A 21,097-nucleotide genomic window follows, 5' to 3' on the forward strand; every position below is an offset into this window, starting at 1 on the left:
TCTCTCTGGAGTTGTGGCTCTAGCAAGCTGCATATTTGTAGCAATCTAAATCGCGATCTCAGCCATTCGTCTGTCTCCACACGCTCTCTTCCAAGAGCCTGACGCGCTAAAGGCATCCAAAAGTAGCAAGACAGCCGCTGGTTACGCTTCCCGTTATATACAGATTCAAATTAACCTTCGATTAGTGCATATTTTAAGTCAAACAGAATAATGTCAGCATCATTGTTGGGTATATATTTATTTATGTTTTCTTCAAAGTAATTAAATATACAATCCATTAGTCAAGCAAACTTGATTTGAATAACAGCGGACTATTTTACGAAACTCCTACGACAGCTCTGGATCACTCGTAAATTCTGTTCGTACCTGAAAGAAAACGTAAAATAAGAAAAGATTGGTGAATGCGCAAATTCTCTTAAATCACTCGTACGGACGATTTAAGAACAAATCTGTGCGTACGAACGGTTCTTGCATGAGGCCCAATGTTCATCTGCTGTCTGTCTGGCTTTAAGAACTCCAAAGACATGTTGCTTTACCTCTTTTTGCTTCTATCTCACATTAAAGGTGAGTTTAAGAACAGGGATTAAAGTTTTGTTGAAGCTGCTGCATTAACCAGATATACAGACTGCATTTCACTACTTTTCTTCTTCCTTTGCTCTGATAGAATGAAAATCATGTTTGGATCATCTTGTAAATTGAGCTGACAGAGTTCTACAGTTGATTTAGTTGTGAATGTCCACAGAGTAACACTGTACAGGTGACATTTCCCACTGTTTTCTCCTCTCAGCCTCATGGACAATGTTAGTCTAATGGCTTCATTTTCTCTACTTTTTCCAGGAATAATAGCTGGAGACACAATCTGTCCTCAACAAAATGAAGTCAGTGGAAGAGAAGGAGAATCTGTCACCCTCACATGTACATATCAGACAGATAACAGTGATGTTAGGCTTTACTGGTACAAACATCATTCTGACCTTCAGGCTCCTCAGTTTATACTCTGGAAAGGAGCAAAAGATGCCAGTAGCTATCAATATATTCCAGATAATCAATATGGCTCCCAAACATCAGCTACATCCACTGAACTGACCATCACAAAGCTAACTCTTGCAGACACAGCTCTCTCAATAATAAAGTATTTATTCTTGGATTCAATAAATGAGATCAAGAAAATAAGAGACACTGCTCATTGTTTTACAACCACTTAATAGCAGTAGTTACAAAAATCTTTTAATTCCATCAGTTTTAATAACCAACACTAAAAGAAATATTCATTATCACACTTTGAGAGAAATTAAACTTTTTACAAAAAACCCTAAGACATACAATCACAATCCAAAAATGCAATTTAGAGTATATGACGTATTAAAAGTTGAATTTAATGGAGTCAAGTTAACATCTAGTGACTCAATAAATATATGAAATTAAAATAAGAAAATGACACATTATTTAAAAAAATTGGTATGTTTTAAATTAAAAATTGGCTTCACAAAATACAGTTAATTTGCTACTGACACAGAATATCTGAAGACAAATGTCAAAGATTAACTCGTAATTGTAAGGAAAGATAATTATGGGATCCAGATTTAATAATTCTGAGGAAATCATTCAGTTTTTAAAGACAATGGCCCTCATTTATCAAACTTGCGGAAGACGAAAAACATGCGTAGGTCGTGTGTACGTTCTTTTCTGCGCAAAGGTTGGCATTTATCAAATCCATCGTGAGCGCAGGAAAGACGAAATCGCCTCGACAGGTCTGAAGCCGTGTACGCACTTTTCCATTTTGACTTGCGGTGACTGCAATAGCATACATAAACAGCAGCGTCACTAGTGTGTGCCTCATGAGTCGCAACAAATCCCTAGGTTAAAATTACAGACTTATCACTTCAAAGAAGGCCCATGTTTTATTTGACTTCAACATAAATATAAACATAAACGCAAATTAAATAAATTAAACAAGTACAACTCCGTAATTGGAAGAGTGATGGCTCATTATTCAACCGCCTATTTAAGAGGTGATTCTAGCGGCGCGGTAATGGCGAAACGATGGCAGATCTGGCTTTGTTAGAGGACCTGAACGCGCGCATCAGGCGCGAGAGAGTGTTCCGGGACCGGCAGGATTTCTTTCGGGAAAATGATGAGTGGCTTATGAGCCGTACAGGAGAGGCGCTTTAACACCTCTGCCACACCTCTGCCACTGTGGAGAGGTGTATAGGGCTCCAGGGCAGGTGGATCTGTCTCTCGGCTGCGGGGGGAACCCTTCTGTATACGCCCGAAAAGGTATGCAATATTATTATTGCATGCGGAGTGCCATTTCCAGATGTACATCCAGAGGACCCCGCACCCAGAGATCCCTACCACCAGCCTGCACAGCCAAGAGCGCTCAGGAGGAGAGAGGAACTTATTCAGCGATTCTGACTTTTGGTAAGCATTCTGTTATTCAAGGAAAAAAGTCGTAGCTCCGATCAGGCCAGCCACCCTCTCCTCCAAGGCACTCAAATCCAAACCTGGATCGGAGCTCCCCCCCCTGTTTGTGACATGCTGCGTCGGAGAGCTGCGACCTTCTTTGGTGGCAAATTTCATATCGGACCACTTCTTCCTGATCTTATTGGAGAAAAAGTAAAAAATCGTTCAATTTTAGATTTCATTTAATCTGGAGTTTATCACATTTTATTGACCATCACAGTAGGGGAAAATACATAACTTGTCCGGTCTGCAATTTACAGCGTTGACAGCGTTTCTTTGCCGCCTTTCGTCTATCCATGTCGCAAATTCTAGAGGTGCGGCCTCTCAGCCCCCTTTTGTAGAAGGCGTGGTTAGGATCATTACGATGGATTTCAGCCGCCGGATTTATCAACAGCCGCTCGGTCTTACGATGGGATTGGTGTGGTATAGCCTGGCTCTCACGCAGACCCTTCGTGCTTCGTGCATCTTCGTTACACTTCGTGAGCTCGCACGAGGGTCTGGGCACGCCTTGTTGAGCCCGAAGTCTTCGGTTACCCCATAACCGGGCCCGCCTCTATGCTTAGATCCAATCACAATCGTGGGGCGGGGTGTTAACAGGTATGACGTAGCATCCGGCGCGACAACGAACACAGTCAAACACAGCCATTGCAGGACGATTAGCTGCTGCTAGCTCCTGCTTTGCTCGCTGCTGTTGTGTTTTGTTTATTTTCCACCACAGACCGAAAGACTGGTCGCGCTCCAACGCGTCACGTCCGCTTTCGATATGATTGGTCGAAGTAGTACGTGACACACACATTGAATTCTCCAATCAGGTTCGAGAGGTTTTTGAATACAATCCCCGCCTACTCACAGCAGAGAACAGCTAGGCAACCGACAAAATTCCAGATGGATGAGAAACATCCATCTGCGTGAGAACCAGGTTAGGTGTGGTATGCATGTTCTGTAAATCTCACTTGAGCCTCTGCATACGACGAGTTCTCCGCTCATATATACGATGCTTTCTACGACGGCTTGATAAATGAGGGCCACTATACAATATACTGAAGGTGGAAGAGCTGGAACACATCTGAACATGTCTTAGAATACTCATGTTTCCTTGGACCCTATCCATAGTATGCCAAACTTACACATATTTTATCAAAAATCATCAAAAGGCTCTTTAATGCGGACTTTAATAAATTCCTCATCTGTGTGAGTTTTTCTTGTGGCATGTCAGGTTGGTTTTTTGAATGAAACTTTTCCCACATATTTTGCAAGAATATGGCTTCTCGTTAAATAAATCTTGTTTAGGACTATTTTTAGCCAAATTCTCTGAGATCATCAACTGGAGTCAGATTAGAGGTTGTATTCACTCTCAGAATGATCTCAGAGAACTCTTTACTCAGCTCAAAAACTTCTAGCAAGATGTTATAGCTTCAAACTGATTCAGGACCAATTTCACAGCATCTCTGAGCAAGGAAAAGACAAAAACTCCTCTTAGTGAGGAGGCAGAGCTGACCCCGTTGCTAGGTATGACACAATACTCAGAGGATGTGATTGGTTGTACAAAAAACACTTACACTTTATTTACCATGCTCTTCATTTTGTAGTTAATGTGTTTGATAGTAGTCATCAGAGTTCCAAATGTTTTATAATTGTTTTTATTTGATCATACATATCTGATCATACAAGGATTACAGAAGGTTGTGACAGAGCCAAAACATTGCTCAGAATAGCTGCATTTTCCAAGTTGTCAAATACCTTTCATTCTTGTGGAATTTCTGATCTGTGCCACAGATGTTAGCACTTCTATAATAAAATTTGATTTAAAGCAAACAAAAAATCCAGTAGAACCACAGATCATGACTACAGACTTCAGTGTGAATCTCGTATTCTGACATCACTTTACAAAGATTTATTGTTGAATCAATACATGAGATCAGCAAACACCACGTTCTGATCACTGTAAGTACTTCCACTTAAGCTGATGATTCTCATAGTTCTAAAAATAATTTCATCAATCTGTTTGAAAAACCAGCACCCAAAATAAATTTTATTTATACAGGACATTTTACAACACAAAGATAACATCAGGACATATAGTCACATGTGCATAAAATGATTCCACAATCTGTCCAACAGCTAAATTTTACTCAGATAACAAACCAATGAACAAATCATTGACATTAAGTTTCAAAATACAATTTTATGAATACAAATCACATTTCATCCATCCATCCATTTTCTATTCCCGCTTAATCCAATTTAGTGTCACAGGGGGGCTGGAGCCTATCCCAGCTGTCAGGTGGGGAACACCTGTACAGGTCACCAGTCCATCACAGGGCCACACAAAGACAAACGAGTCACAACCATGCACGCTCACACTCACTGTCAGTGATGGGTGATGGGAGGAAGCCCACCCATACACGAGAGAACATGCAAACTCCAGACAGAAAGAACCAGCTGGGATTAGAACCTGGAACCCTCAGCTGAGAGGTGACGGTGCTTACCACCACACCACCAAGCCCCACATTTCATTTCATTCAATATGAATGTGAGGGACTGTCTCTTAATCTTTTACATGGGGTCAGAATAAAGAATGAATGAAGGAGTTTTGAGCTGAAAATGTCAGTTTATTACAGTGATGATAAACAGAAAGATAAGGGGGTTAACTTTCACATAGATAAATAAAAAAGGAGTATAAAACTAAAAAGTTTGTTCAAATACAAGTAAAATTGATTAATTAGTACCATTCATAGTTGTAGGAGCTAAATGTGTTGTGTTGGTGTCCTAAGTCAAGGGTGTAATGTACTCTGTATGTGTGTGGGGTCGCTGTGCTGTCACCAGTGGGTCTCAGGTGCATATAGAAGTCTTGTGCACTCGTTTGTCAGGTGTTTTGACCCGGAACGGCAAACGGTTTTGACCGCTGTGGCGCGAGGCGCTCGTCATGCCGTTGTTTGTTTGTTTGTTAGTTAGTTAACATTTATGAAAGAATAAATCCACTGGTGGCAACTGCAAGAAACGGCGTGGAAATTCATTTAGACACAGTAGGAGAGCAGCAAGCCAGGACAGGCAGCGCGTTAAACCAGCCATCCGACGTCAAATGCATCAGTAGCTCTAGTACTAGACTGAGCTCCTTTAATAATAGTACTTTGAAATCAACATTTCCCCCAAAGCAGTTGCAGTGCTGGTTCAGGGCTAGTTCTACAGGAAGTTCTATCCATGTTCTCGCTAAGAACTTGTAAGAAATTTCCACAGCCACAATAAAAACAGATCAGTCTCATTTTCCCAGTAAACCCATGTCCTAAAATCACCACTAGCTTTAAACAACAGTGAGTGATTGTGAATGCTCACTACAGTGCCAACCTATTTACAAATATTAACTGATATTTAATAACTGGTGAAACAAATAGGATTTGTAAATGTTGTTTCAGTGGAATCTACAAATGCCAATTGATGATATTGAAACACTCGACAGCTTTAAATGCAGCTGCAAACTCTGTTAAAACTCTTCAGTCGCATTAGGTGATTGTATATGCAGCTCTGACACGTTGAGCAGGACAATGAGAGGAATACCAAGCTAATATTCGTCTGCTGCTTCGACTTTACATCTATGTTGCAGCTCAGTTTTTATTGTTATCTTCTGAACTAAACGTGTTCACTTCTGTGCTTAGGTCAGCGTAGAGCCCCTACCAAGACTTCACTTCAAGATGCAGTGACAGAGTTACTGCAAGATTTTTTAGTGAATGAAATTGTTTTTTGATCCTGGTAAAGCTGATGTTGAACGGACTGGGAATCACCACTTTTAATTATTTTCCAGTTTAACTTTTGACGTACTCCTTTGGACTTGTTCAAAAAGGAAGAAAAAACTCAAGTCTTTAGAGCCTTCAGTACTTGGGGTCAATCACGTCCACCTTTGGTGCTCTGCTGCAGGGAAGTGTTTAATTTACCTCAGCAACGGTAATGAGAGAGTCTTCAAGTGTTCAAACTCTGCCTCCTCGGTGTAGGGCATGGTAGCTGGAATCATTTCAAACCTCAACCTTTTACCTTAAAATGCCATTTTCATCATGTTTTCACTGCAGATGTTTCAATCGTTTGACTTTTTACCTGTGTGAGTTCTCATGTGGCTCAACAAATGCCCATTTAGTCTGAAGTTTTTCCCACATAATTTGCAAGAATAAGGCTTTTCGCCTGAGTGAATTCTCATGTGACACACTAAATGATATCTTACACAGAAATCTTTTCCACATATTTTGCAAGAATACGGCTTGTCACCTGTGTGCTTTCGCATGTGGCACCACAAGCTACCATTTACACTGAAACTTTTTCCACATATATTGCAAGAATAAGGCTTCTCGCCTGTGTGAGTTCTTGTGTGGTTCAACAAAGTACTATTTCTACTGAAACTCCTACCACATAATTTACAAGAATATGGCTTCTCCCCTGTATGAGTTCTCATGTGGCACACCAAATGATCATTTATAGTGAAACATTTTCCACATGTTTTGCAAGAATATGGCTTCTCACCTGTGTGAGTTCTCATGTGGTTTAACAAGGTACTATTTTGACTGAAACTCTTTCCACATGCTTTGCAAGAATATGGCTTCTCACCTGTGTGAGTTCTCATGTGGCAGACTAAACGATCACTTAAACTGAAACATTTCCCACATATTTTACAACAATGTGGCTTCTCACCTGTGTGAGTTCTCATGTGGCGCACTAAATGGCAACTCGAACGAAAACTTTTTCCACACGTTTTGCAAGAATATGGCTTCTCACCTGTGTGAGTTCTCATGTGGTACACCAATTCACATTTTACCCTGAAACTTTTCCCACATATTTTGCAAGAATATGGCTTCTCGCCTGTGTGTTTGCTCATGTGGCACAATAAGCTAGTACTTGTTCTAAAGTATTTCCCACATATTTTACAAGAAAAAGGCCTCTCTTCTTTGTGGGTTTTCATGTGATACAACAAGTCACTATTTTGTCTGAAATATTTACCACATTCTTTACAATATGGCTTCTCATCTGTGGGAGTTCTTATGTGATTTGTCAAACTTCTACTTTGCAGCTGGTAACTGTTTGATTCTGGTACACAAAAATCACTTTCCTCACAGGAAGGAGTCACCATAAAGCAATCAGTCTCCTGCTTCAGTATAAGCTGCTCTCCTTCCCGACTAATGCACAGATCCTCCACATTCTCTGTAGTATGCGGTAGTTCTGGTTCCTCTTGATCCAGACTCGTATTCCTGTCCTGGTTACAAAGCTGTTGTTCAGTGAGAAACTCATCGCCATTATAGACATGTTGCGGGGTGTGGTCTGAAGAGACAAAAAGCCAGCATAAAAGGTTAGTATTGATTTACAAAAAGAAAAATTAGTAAATAATATTATAGTTTTAAAGGTCAGAGCAGCACTGTATAAAAATGTCACTTACATATGTAAAAAAGAAAAGTAAATTTTTATTTGAGTATATGTGACAAAATTTTCCACGTTTTCTTGCTGTCGATTGTTACTGGTTAAACCTGGCGTGCAAAGGTTTCTTTGGCCCCAGGGCCAAATGGAGTCCCCTACCATGTTTATAAAAGTGCACCTGATATCCTAAAGTTTTTGTGGAGGCAATTAAGAATAGTTTGGGAGAAACAGTTTATTCCTAGAGCATGGTGTAGGGTAGGAGGCGTCCTTATTCCAAAGGAGAAAGAGTCTTCGGACCTAAGTCAGTTCCGGATGATCTCTCTCCTAAATGTAGAGGGGAAGATTTTCTTTATTGTGGTTTCAAAGAGATTAGCTCGTTATTTAGAAAAGAATAGCTTAATAGATACTACTGTGCAGAGGGCAGGAATACCAGATTTTGCATTGTGTTTAGAGCACACTAGCATGATTTGGCATCAGATTCAGACAGCCAAGATTGAAAAAAAAGACTTGCATGTCATATGTCTGGATCCAGCAAATGCATTTGGCTCAGTGCCACATAGCCTTATTTGGAAAGTGTTTGATTATTTTCAAGTGCCCGTAGTAGTTGTTAACTTAGTAAGAGCATATTTTCAGGATATTAGACTGTGCCTAAATACAGCAGGTTTCACAACAGGTTGGCAGAAGCTAGAAATAGGCATTATGGCAGGATGTACGATTTCACCATTAGCATTTACAATGGCCATGGAGATAATAATTAGAGCTTCCAAGTGGGTTGTAGGTGGAGAGAGACGTCAGGATGGCATGCGCCTTACACCAATTAGGGCATACATGGATGATATGACGTTGGTGACTAACATTGCCATGTATGAAGAGAATACCTGAGAGACTTAAAGGCCAACTTTCACTAAAAAACGGTTTTACTCACTCCTTCTGAAAAAGGGAGGGTCACCCCTAGATACATACAGATATTACGCTTCCAAGTGGTGCGTCACGTCCACAGAATGTGTTCCCGAATTTACATAAACAACGCAGAGCCAGGAGCGAATCAGAAAGAGCCTATACAATTTACGTCACTCTGAAAAAAGGCGTTGCCCACTTGGGATTATGCCCGCCCATGGGAAACCCGCCCCCCTCGGACGGAATGGATAATTAGAAGTAGTAGTGAAGACACACGCGACTGGCTGCCTGCGGAGTTGAGAAGCTAATCAGCTAACTGTTTATTAGCATGGCGGAACATACTCGTTCGTGTGCGATCTGTGGCAATAAAGCATCGTTGATGCATATGTTGCCCAAGAATGAGGATGATAGGAAGAGATGGCTGGAGTTCATCTATGGAATATCACAACTAGCGAAGTATAACAAGACGCTAGTGTTGTGTTCCACACATTTCCTGGACAGCGACTTCACAGACTTGGGCGCGTACAGCAGGGGTTTTGCTACAAAGCTGTTTCTACGACCTGGGTCTATACTATCACGAAGAACAGGCACCACCCCACAGGCGGTAAGTCGTTGATTGTTAACTTTTGCATCCAAGTTTTTGTTACAAACACAGCATGTTAATTTCATTCCGTGGCAGCCTGTGTTATGGGTACAGATGGCTATCACAGCCAGGGCCGCTGACAGGTTTGGCTGGGCCCGGGACAAAATTCTCTGAATGGGCCCCCCCCCCTCCGTAGCAACCCACCCACACCCACCTCTACTTTCCCAGTCTCTCATTTATTGCGGATAAACCAAAAGGATTATTTACCACTTTGCCTGGATATGGACTGAGTGGAGTTATGGCTTTCAAAATCCTACCACAATAAAACTCACGCTATTTTATTAATTTAGAGCTCATAAACTGCACATTTCATCAACCATTTTTCACTTGACCAAGGGGATCATGTTAAGGTTACTTTTATTTATCGCCAGACCCGCGTGTATGTCTGCTGAACTTTCTGAGAATGTTCGGGGAACAAGGCGGAGCCCATTCATCTGGCGAGTGTCAAGTTAAATCAGTCTAAACGAAAGTTACAGGCTACCCCAAAACGTCACGTTTATAACCCATTCGTTACATTCAACTCTATCTAAATGGCAATTTCACACGTTGCCATGTCTATACTGGCTTATTTTAAACAAAATAAGGTTAAACCAGAGCCGCGTTACACTGGCTGTCACTCAGCTGACAGGGGATGATTCTCAAATCAATTCAGCCTGATTGGCGTGCGTGCCTGAAACATTTGGACATATCTGCGGACTAATGCGCATATTCCTTTTTTTTTTTTGGGGCCCCCCCGCATTCCTGGGCAAGGGATAAAATACCCGTTTGTCCCCCCCTATCGGCGGGCCTGATCACAGCCACAGTGACTGGTGTGTATGTTTACACCAGCCTGCTAGTTGTTTTACAAAGCTAGGTTAAGAAAAAAAAAAAAAAAACGAGAATGTTTTGTGCAACTTAGCCTTTTTTGAGCAACTGCACCCCGATAACTCCATGCACTCTATTAGGCTAATGGCCTATTCAAATACAACAATTAGGTTTATTTTTCGTCTTATTGTTATTTGCTTTGTCTTTGCAAGTGTTGCTTGCTCTCTCTAACATGTCTTACTTACTTACTTAGAATGTTTACCCCCTCCTTTCGTTTATGGTTCGATTTAACAAAATAGTGGCAAAGCTTTGGTTAGTGTGGGCATTTGGGCTACTCGGGTGATTGGCTTTAGTCTGCTGTACAACGACAGAACATTAACTGATGCACTTTAGAAGGCCAATGCTTTCAACATGGCCGCATAGCATAGTGATGCTCCGATCAGCATTTTTTGGACCGATCACCAAAATCATGATCTGCCCGATTGCCGATCACGGAAGGAATCTGACATTTCCATGCCTTTCATCTAGCAGAGAACATTTTGATTTGGTTCTAAATGAAGTTTTCAAATCTGACTATGCAGAAATGAGTTTGATTCTGAATATGCTTCAATAATTTTGTTCTATCATTTTGTTTTAATCATTAAAAAGAATGTAGTAAAAAAACAACCAAGTAATGACAGGTGTATGTATTCCAACAAATGAAAAATCAACTTCGACATAGATTTCTGAGTTTACGGGGTGCACTTGAATGCACCATAAATCCACTCACACGCTTTACCGTACAACGCGATGTAAACAGGCACTCGATTTTCAAGTGTAGCTAGCGCGACCGTGCCTCTCCGAAGCGCAGATGGCGTGACCGCAGTAAGTTTCACATCTTTCTGACACACTTTGAAGAAATTCCAGACAGGAGAGGTCATGTTGTCGAGATGCACTGCAGAGGTTTTGCCTGTCGGTTCTGTACACACGTCACGTACCACATTAGAAAGTGGTCGCTAGTAATTTAAGTCAAAAAAAAAAAAAAAAAAGCTAGTAATTTACGTCACGTGATCGGTTTTTTGATCGGCATATTTTTCCGGCATTTTTGGGCATTATCGGCCGATCGTGATCGGCAGCCGATCGATCAGAGCATCACTAGCATAGCACTACTGCCTCAGAGACGGACGCGGTAGTTTTCATCTCAAGGATGGTCATTTCCAAATAACACACGTGTACCCTTTCTAAATCTGTGTTTGAACTGTTCCAAAACGACCACTACAGCTCATCTAGGTGTTGTTATTGCCGTTTACACTCTACATTGTTATTCCTATTCATGTGTAGGCCCTACTTGTTTTCTTTCTGTCTTCCAGAGCACATCCCAGGCGCTGTATGTTCTGTATGTTATGTCATTGCATTATGTGAAATTGTATAGTGTCTACTGACAGTAACACACATTTTATTGACTTTAGGTTTCCAATTTGATTGTGTCAGAGACACAAAAATGTATGAAAGTAGAAGAGTAGGCACTTCTGATGCACCATGGGGCCCTCAGTCCTCCACACCCATCAGGCCCGTTCACCATCGGCCATCTAAAAGACCTCGGTTGGAGGAGGAGGCTACCGCCGCCGCATCCACATCCGCCGCCAACATCACTGACACCCTCTCAAGCTTGAAACAAAGCAACCATAACGTTTTTTTTAAACAGAACTGACGCCTAATGCATTCAATAACAATGGTGAACACAGCAGTATTAATGAAATGATGATGGAAGTGGGCCTTTAATAAAAATCTGAAGTGGGCTGGTATGAAAATCAAACCTCCTAAGTCTAGAAGTATCTCAATAAGTAGAGGGAAATTAAGTGATAGAAAGTTTGTAATAGATGAAGAAAACATTCCAATAATTAGGGAAAAGGCAGTAAAGAGTTTAGGCAGGTGGTACCAGGCAGACATGAATGATGGAGAGCAGGCAGTGCAGTTTCAGAAAGATGTTGCTGAGGGACTGAATAGAAGAGATAAATCAGGGCTTCCAGGAAAGTTGAAGCTCTGGTGTCGTGCAGTTTGGATTGTTTCCTAGGTTGATGTGATAACTGTCTGTGTATGAGATTCCATTATGTGTTGCAGAAAAAAATGGAAAGATTAGTTAACATTTACATTAGGAAGTGGCTAGGTGTTCCTAGATGCTTAAGTACTGTGGCACTGTATGGGAAAGGCATACTCCAGCTCCCAGTATCTAGTCTAGTAGAGGAGTTTAAATGTACTAAAGTTAGGACAGAGCTCCTGTTAGCTGGGAGTAAAGATGTGGTATTTAGTAAGATGGTTCCAAACCCAACCAAGGGGAGGAAGTGGAAACCAAGAATGGCAGCTCAGGAGGCAGAAGCAACTCTTAGACATGCAGAGATTGTGGGTAATGTGCAAATAGGCCGGGGAGGCTTGGGGCTTGGCCCAGGCAAACCAGTGTGGAGTAGAGCAGGTCCCAAGGAGAAGAGAAAGCTAGTTGTTGAGCAGGTTCGTAGACAGGAGGAAATGTTAAGGGGTGAAAAGGCAGTGGCTCAGGCTAAGCAGGGACGGTGGTTGAATTGGGAAGGTGTAGAGAAGAAAAAGCTTAGTTGGAAAGAACTGTGGAGTATGGAGGAAAGGAGTATTAGATTTTTGATAGGGGCAACATATGATGTATTGCCAACTCCCCAGAACCTAAAACTCTGGGTAAATGGAGACCCGTTATGCTCGTTATGTTCAGGTATTGCAACTCTAAGGCATATTTTGTCAGATTGTAAGGTTAGTCTGTCACAAGGCCGGTATACATGGCGACATGACCAAGTATTAAGAAGCTTAGCTGCAGGTATTGAAGATAAACTTAGGAGGCAGGTAAACTTAGGAGGGTCCAAGGTGAAGAGAGTGGCAATTCAGTTTGTTCAAGAGGGGGAGAAAGTTAAAAAGACAGTTAGAGTAAACAGACTCTTGGAAGAAGCAAGGAAGAAATTCGGAATATTTCAGTGGAGGGTGTGGCCCATGTGAGCCTTTTGAAATCAAAACGGCCATTTTAGGTGAGTTGGCCTGTATGGCCTTGTTTTTGATGGCATTTTTAGTGATTATAGTACTGTTTAGGTGGGTTTGTCTGCTGAATCTGCTAGTGTGTCTTGTCATGCCTCCACCTCTGGCACCCTCTATACTTTCATTACCCCCTACCCGAACCAAGGTTTGTATCCCCACCACGCTGTGAATGGTGATATTGTCAGATGAGGCTGTGGTTATAAAATCAGGATTTTATCAGAGCAGAGAGACATTCTGACACATAGTCTTAAGGAGCTGTATTTCAGTCCCAATTTTTACTTGTCTTTAGTTGCATCTATGAAAAATAGCAAAGATAACAGAATTTGACGGGACAGAAAATAGGATTTCTGTAGCAACAAGGTGATTCCCAAAGAGCTGTTAGCTGAAAACTTGGCATATCTCAGCATGGTGTGCAGTGTGTCCTTAAAACATTTGAGGAAACTGGACAAGTGGAGGACAAAAGAAGAAGTGTCAGGCCTAAAGAACTATCTCCAGCAGATGAACTGGATCTGAAAGTGATGTCCTTAAGAAAGAGGAAAAAATCCAGCAAAGACCTGACACAGGAGCTGAGAGATGCATCTGGACCTTCAGCTGATCCATCTGCTGTTGGCCCAAGCCTCATCAGAAATGGGCTCCATGGAAGGGTGGCTGTCAAGAAGCCGTTCTTAAGGAAGGGAAACAGGGAGAAAAGGCTGAGCTGTGTCAAAGGACACAAGAAGTGGGCTGAAAATCAGTGGCAGCAGGTCTGATGGAGGGATGAATCCTCCCCAGAGCCCGGAGCTCAACATTACTGAAGTAGTGTGGGATCATCTTGGCAGAGAACGGAACAAAAGGCAGCCCACATCCAAAGAAGAGCTTTGGGATGTCCTTCAAGAAGCCTGGAGAACTATTCCTGAAGACTTCTTAAAGAAAGGACAGAAAGCTCGTCTGAGAGGGTTCAGGTTGTGTCGGAGGAGAAAGGAGCTCAGATATTCACTTTAAAGCTGCTCAGAACTGAACAAACTCTGGTTCTGCCTCATTCTGTGGTAATATTCATGTTTGATCATGTTTCAGGAAATCACTGCAGCTGTTTCCCGTTTTATTGGATATATATGAAGAAGACTGAATATTTATACATTTAACTGTAGAGCTCTGATTAGGATCCTCCATGAGTCATATTCCTGTGTGAGTTCACTCAGCCCATCACAGTGTTCTTTACCTGCTGTGTGGAGCTTTATTTGGGGTTTCCAGCTGATATCCAGCAGTCCGCACTGACGATCAATCTCTGCCTCATTCTGGATAACGTAGGTTTCAGAAACTCCAGATGTTTCTTCAGATTTGATTTCGCATTGAAGCAACATAAAATGATCATTCTCCTGCTTCAGTGCAAGCTGCTCTCCTTCCTGACTGATGCAGAGGTTTTCCTGTTCCTGTTTAATCTGTGGGGGATCTGGTTCCTCCTCTTCCTGTTTAATCTGTGGGGGATCTGGTTCCTCCTGTTCCTGTTTCATCTGTGGAGGATCTGGTTCCTCCTGTTCCCGTTTCATCTGTGGAGGATCTGGTTCCTCCTGTTCCTGTTTAATCTGTGGGGGATCTGGTTCCTCCTGTTCCTGTTTAATCTGTGGAGGATCTGGTTCCACCTGTTCCTGTTTCATCTGTGGAGGTTCTGGTTCCTCCTGGTTCAGAGTTGAATTCCTCTCCTCGTTACAGAACTGCTGATCAAAGAGAACCTCCTCCTCTTTACAGACATGTTGTAGTGGGAGTTCTGGAGGGACAAATGAACACAAGCAAAATTTTACTGAGGCAACTTTCACACATGCACTGCTTTGCAGTAATCAAGTGGCAACTGAATGTGTTTGTGTCATGCTGCTTTTTAACAACAATTGTACAAAACCAATCTGACTCAGTCAAACCTAATAAACTATTGTCAAGTCAAACTAGGAAAGTAGAGAGTCAATCAAAAGGAATGAGCTGACAAATATAAGAAGGTAATTAAAGGCATGGTTAGTAACCCTGGAGAGCTAGCAAGAGAGTTAGCAAGATTTGAAAGGGGCACTTCTGCTAAGCTCCACCCCCTTCCCCTCAGTGCTCCATCGAAAGCCACGCCCCCACAAACTTGAACGCGCATCTGATGGTGGGACTCAGCCGTCGGCTTCCGGCTATCTTTATCTTCCCCTTTTAGCAGGGCGAGCCGTTACAAGTAATGGTAGTTTTGGCTGCATTTTCTCTGCCATTGCAACCACATTAAGTTATTTTCGGCACCGGTGAAATCTCGTGCGCACGGAGGAAGGAGCCAACAGAGGGGGGCGTAGGCAGAACGGGCAGAACTAGACATGAAGGCATCTGACCGGTTTCTCGTTTTTTTGTCCTCGGCCCGAGGAGTTTGGATTGGTCAACTTTTTGTCAGTCCTGCAGCTGCCACAGAGGTCTCATTATTTTCAGCCCCTTTTCTAAATACATCATGTATAAGCCGCTTTCGGACAGACCGTTCTAAGAAAGTAGTTATCAGAACTACCCTCCTCGAATTTCGTTCTGATAACTATCCTTCCCCAGCGGAACTGTTTCAGTCTGCATTCGCACATGAGTCGGGACCTGATAGGGACTGATGCGCCTGCGCGCGTCTGCTTCAGTGACGTGTTAGCCGTTAGCCGCTACATTCAAACACAAAACAAAACGGTAAAAGTAAGGAGAGTAGAAAAAACACCACCAAGAAGCTAATATGGAGAGCGGGGAGGCCACTGTGTTTATGGTCTGCATGATGGTGATATTAATCATGGACAATCACATCAGGCGTCTAATATCGAGGCTGGAAAAGCTCACAGAGAGAGTCAGGAGATACTTTTTCATTTCATGAAGGAAGAAAGGAAAGCAGAGCGCTGCAGACAAATGAGACCAGTGTAAGTTTAACTTATTAAACACCCGCAGGTTGTGTCCGTGTATGAGGAAACATTTCAGCCGTGACAGCATGACATGGGGCGTAGCTACCGACCACCACACACCTCCGTCAGATCGTTCTATAGAACCATGAAAAGACCCGACCTCGGAGAAGGAGCTAAATAGTTATAGGAACTAAGGGAGAAAGCCCCGAGTTCCTGTATGTCCGAACACGGGAGAAAACGGCCCCGCGGATTAAAAGGTTATTAGAACTGCCAAAGGTTCCTACAGTCCGAAAGCGGCTATAGATTACTCTCAAGATAGAGGGACCATTTCACCCAGTATTACAAAATGTGTTTCTGAACAGGATTACCAACCATGTCTTTAAGCAGTAAAGATTTACCAGACAATAAACAAGTACAACATCAAGAGGCAGCTATAGGAAGAGTGCAAATGTTTAGGTTAGTTAAGTGTAGTCGAAGGGACCCCTGTTTTGAGACACTCAGTGGGGTTACATGGCACTGAAAGGATCAGATAATTGGCTAAATTACAATAAGACTGAGTTGAGCAAGGGTAATTATCCTTGGATATATGGCGGTGAATGAATGGGATCAGAGGCACAAAGCGTGTCATACCCCGGTATGATAGGTGGCGCTGTACCCATTCCAGCTGTTGCTAATAGAGCCACTTCCTGTTGACCTCTTCACCACCAACAACAACAACAAACTCAGGCGTTGGAGAAAGATGGAGAACGCAGAGCAAGATGAAGCTACGTCCCTCTACATTTGGTCTGTGATGAGCTGCTAGTTGCACAAACGCGATGCCCAACGGAGCATTCTCCATCGCGTTGTTTGTTTCTTTCTGACGGCGACAACAACAGGAATATCGTCTCCTTTGACTTCCGGGTCACGACCCCGGGAAAACATCTGGAGCATGCGCAGAACGCAAAGTCTGATTCACCACGTGCTTCAGCGTCTACAAGCAGGTTTATTGTGACTTGTGTTATGGTAAATTCGATGTCTGCTAACCATTCGTCTCTTAGATGACACCTTGTTGAAAATCCAATGTCTGCAGACCACTTGTCTCTTGATTAACACATAGACAATAATCATTTAAATGACCATTGTTACCAGATTCTACACCCTTCTCCAAAGCGTGAGACTTTCCCCCGGGGGATGTGGCAAGGAGACAGTTGAAGAATACACACCTGAAAGAACAAAGCCCCTTCCTCCTGTATAAATGCTTTTGATTCCCTTTGTCCTGGGTCTTTCTCCACCCTGAATGCTGACTGGTGCTGACTGACCCTTTTGCAGGAGAAAATAACCACGTGGCCGGCCAGCAGAAACATTGAAAAGTCTCTATTTCACTTCTCATCAGATGTAATAGGAAGGTAAGCAAACCTTAATAGGGAGTTCAGACAAAACTTCCACCACACTTTCAACCCAGTTATCTCGGGGTCTTAATCCGATCACGAGTAACTCCATTCAATCCAATTTCTTGTCAGATTAAGGTGTCTACATGCACTTAATAACTCAGTCTTATTGTAATTTAGCCAATTATCTGATCCCTTCAGTGCCATGTGACCCCACTGAGTGAGAGGTCCATGTTTCTCCCAACCAGGACACTTTGAACGCACGCCCAGTGGTGTGCATACACCCCCAGTGCACCCCCCTGGCTGTCTCCACACGCTCCATCAGAAGATGGACCCCACAAGCAGAGGAGGCCCTGAGAGACTGCTACAACACCACGGACTGGGATGTACTGCTAGGCGCACATGGTGAGGACATAGAGGAGATGACTCACTGTCTCAGAGACTACCTCAACTTCTGTGCAGATGTGGTCGCCCCACCGAGACTGTTCGGTGCTATCCAAACAACAAACCATGGGTAACACGGGGAGTCAAGGCTGTCCTCAAGCAGAAGAAGAAGGCCTTCAGGACCAACGACAAGGAGGACAACAACATGCAGGACGTCTGGGAAGGTTTTAGAACCATCACTGGACACAAAGCCAGGACCAGCCCAGAGGGGGGAGGTGTGGAGAGAGTCAACGACCTGAACACCTTCTTCAATAGGTTCAGCCCCCCCACCACATCTCCACTCACAAAAGCCGCTTTCGGACTGTAGGAACCTTTGGCAGTTCTAATAACCTTTTAATCCGCGGGGCCGTTTTCTCCCGTGTTCGGACATACAGGAACTCGGGGCGTTCTCCCTCAGTTCTTATAACCATTTTAGCTCCTCTGAGGTCGGGTCTTTTCATGGTTCTATAGAACGCATCTGGTGTGTGGTGGTCGGTAGCTACGCCCCATGTCATGCTATCACGGCTGAAATGTTTCCTCATAAGACACAGACAGAACCGGCGGGTGTTTAATAAGTTAAACTTACACGTTGTCTCATTTGTCTGCAGCGCTCTGCTCTCCTTCCTTCCTTCATGAAATGAAAAAGTATCTCCTGACTCTCTAGCCGCTTTCGGACTGTAGGAACCTTTGGCAGTTCTAATAACCTTTTAATCCGCGGGGCCGTTTTCTCCCGTGTTCGGACATACAGGAACTCGGGGCTATCTCCCTCAGTTCCTATAACTATTTAGCTCCTTCTCCGAGGTCGGGTCTTTTCATGGTTCTATAGAACGCATCTGACGGAGGTGTGTGGTGGTCGGTAGCTACGCCCCATGTCATGCTATCACGGCTGAAATGTTTCCTCATAATACACAGACACAACCGGCGGGTGTTTAATAAGTTAAACTTACACGTTGTCTCCTTTGTCTGCAGCGCTCTGCTCTCCGCTTTCTTCCTTCATGAAATTAAAAAGTATCGTCTCCTGACTCTCTCTGTGAGCTCTTCCAGCCTCCATGTTAGACGCCCGATGTGATGTCCATGATTAATATCACCATCATGCAGACCATGAACACGGTGGCCTCCCCGCTCTCCATTTTAGCTTCTTTGTGGTGTTTTTTCTTCTGTCCTTACTTTTACGGGTTTTGTTTTGTGGTTAAATGTGGCGCTAAACGGCTAACGGCTAACACGTCACTGACGCAGACTGCTGCGCGCGGCGCATCAGTCCCGACCTGGTCCCGATTCATGTGCGAATGCAGACTGAAACAGAAGGACAGTTATCAGAACGAAATTCGAGTAGGACAGTTCTGATAACTGCGTTCCTATAACTACTCTGTCCGAAAGCGGCTTCTGTGAGCTCTTCCAGCCTCGATATTAGACGCCTGATGTGATCGTCAATGATTAATATCACCATCATGCAGACCATGAACACGGTGGCCTCCCCGCTCTCCATATTAGCTTCTTGGTGGTGTTTTTTCTTCTCTCATTACTTTTACCGGGTTTATTATTGTTTTGTTTTGTTGTGTTGTTGAATGTGGCGCTAAACGACTAACGGCTAACACGTCACTGACGCAGACGGCTGCGCACGGCGCATCAGTCCCGACCTGATCCCGACTCATGTGGGAATGCAGATTAAAACAGTTCCGCTGGGGACGGACAGTTATCAGAACGAAATTCGAGGACAGTTCTGATAACTGCGTTCTTAGAACGGCTCTGTCCGAAAGCGGCTATAGCCTCCTCCCGTCTTTCCTTGTGGTGGCCGCAGGCATTTCAATTTCCCTGAGGGAACCTCCCAAAGTTTGTGATAGGGGGAGCCTGTTGTGTTGTTCTTCTTATGAAAGAGGTCGTTTATTTCTGACATGTTAGAGCCATATGAACCAACTCGGGCTCTGAGAACCTCAGGGAGGGGTCTCCTGCTGGGGCCCAGAGTCAGGACTAAACAAGGCGATGCTGCGTTTCAGTTTGATGCTCCTAACATCTGGAACAGTCTTCCAGAAGATGTGAGACGGGCCTCAACTCTGACAATGTTTAAATCCAGGCTGAAAACAGTTCTATTTAGCTGTGCATATGACACCTGAAAGTATTTTATCTACACTCTTCGCTTTCAAATTAATTAATTAATGATTATTTTTTATATTTTTCTTTTTCCCCCTCTTCTTTGATCGCTTTTAACTGCGTTTTAATTTTTATCTTTTAAATGCCTTGTCTTTATGTAAAGCACATTGAGTTGCCTGTGGTATGAAATGCGCTATATAAATAAAGATGCCTTTCCTTGCCTATTTAAGTTATCACAATGTTGATTTCCTGGTTTGACAATTGGGCCTGAAAAGCGACGCCGACCAAACATCTGTCTCTGAACCGCTGGTCTGACCAGATGAACTGTAACACCGGCCCTGAATACATCTGATTCATGTGTCTACACGGCTGTTTTATTCTGTGGGACTTCGGGCTCCCCGTAAGTGAACTTTCCCCGTTAAAATACACCATAGTGCCTCGAAAACAAGTGAGTCTAGTCCAACCGTTCAGTCAGAGCTCAGTCGGTCGGACATCTGTCCATCCAGCTGCAGCCCAACACAACAACACAAAGATCACCTACCTGTAGCAGAAGACATTTCACTTTCGGCACGTCCGACTCCAACATGAACAGAAATAAAATGGTTGCTAAAGTCTCTGCAGAGCTTCAGCTGCCACTCGACACAAGGTGGCAGCCACAGTAAAAATGGAGGCCAGAGAAACTGAAAACGTCTCCGAAACTCCGGCTGACGGTCAGAACCTGAGAGAAACAGCAACTAGCTCCAATGAACGAGCAACAACACGCAGCAAAGATGGAGACTTCAACACTGATTCACCGAGAAGGAGCTGAATGCGCACCGACAGCGTTTCCACACACAGCCAACAATGCACTGTGTGTGGGGGGGAATCTGCAGCTACGGAAGCTCACTGGGGACAAAAGGAGCGACGTGCGTTAGAAACTTAAAAGTAAAGAATGAATTCACAAAAATGTAGTTCTTGTTGTTTTTGTCCACTTAAACTGAACTCTTTCCAGGCAGGTGGTTTGGATTGGAGTTTTCCTCTTTGGTTTACCCTGAACTCCACCCTCACTGACTCTGTGATGCGAACATTTAGACACATATTTAAAAGGACAGGTATCATTGGGATCCACATGCCATAATTATGATAATAATGAG

At 43.3% G+C, this 21,097-nt stretch overlaps 1 protein-coding gene across 2 annotated transcripts in view; it reads right to left on the bottom strand.

Annotated features, from left to right (window-relative positions):
• LOC142398504 (uncharacterized) overlaps positions 1 to 20,816 on the bottom strand; it is a 32,083-nt gene extending 11,267 nt beyond the window's left edge. The window contains exons 1-3 of one of the 2 annotated variants that reach the window (XM_075482542.1): positions 20,506 to 20,816; positions 14,427 to 14,972; positions 4,153 to 7,761 (exon numbers count right to left, since the gene is read on the bottom strand). In XM_075482542.1, the coding sequence (XP_075338657.1) occupies positions 6,530 to 7,761; positions 14,427 to 14,972; positions 20,506 to 20,521 (1,794 nt within the window). In that variant the 5' untranslated portion in view covers positions 20,522 to 20,816 and the 3' untranslated portion in view covers positions 4,153 to 6,529. Of the gene's footprint in view, positions 1 to 4,152; positions 7,762 to 14,426; positions 14,973 to 20,505 lie in introns of those variants that run through there. The other variant, XM_075482541.1, reaches the window with a different exon arrangement.
• Positions 20,817 to 21,097: the final 281 nt, after the last annotated feature.

The sequence above is a fragment of the Odontesthes bonariensis genome, chromosome 14 (genome assembly GCF_027942865.1).
Source record: "Odontesthes bonariensis isolate fOdoBon6 chromosome 14, fOdoBon6.hap1, whole genome shotgun sequence".
NCBI lineage: Eukaryota > Metazoa > Chordata > Actinopteri > Atheriniformes > Atherinopsidae > Odontesthes > Odontesthes bonariensis.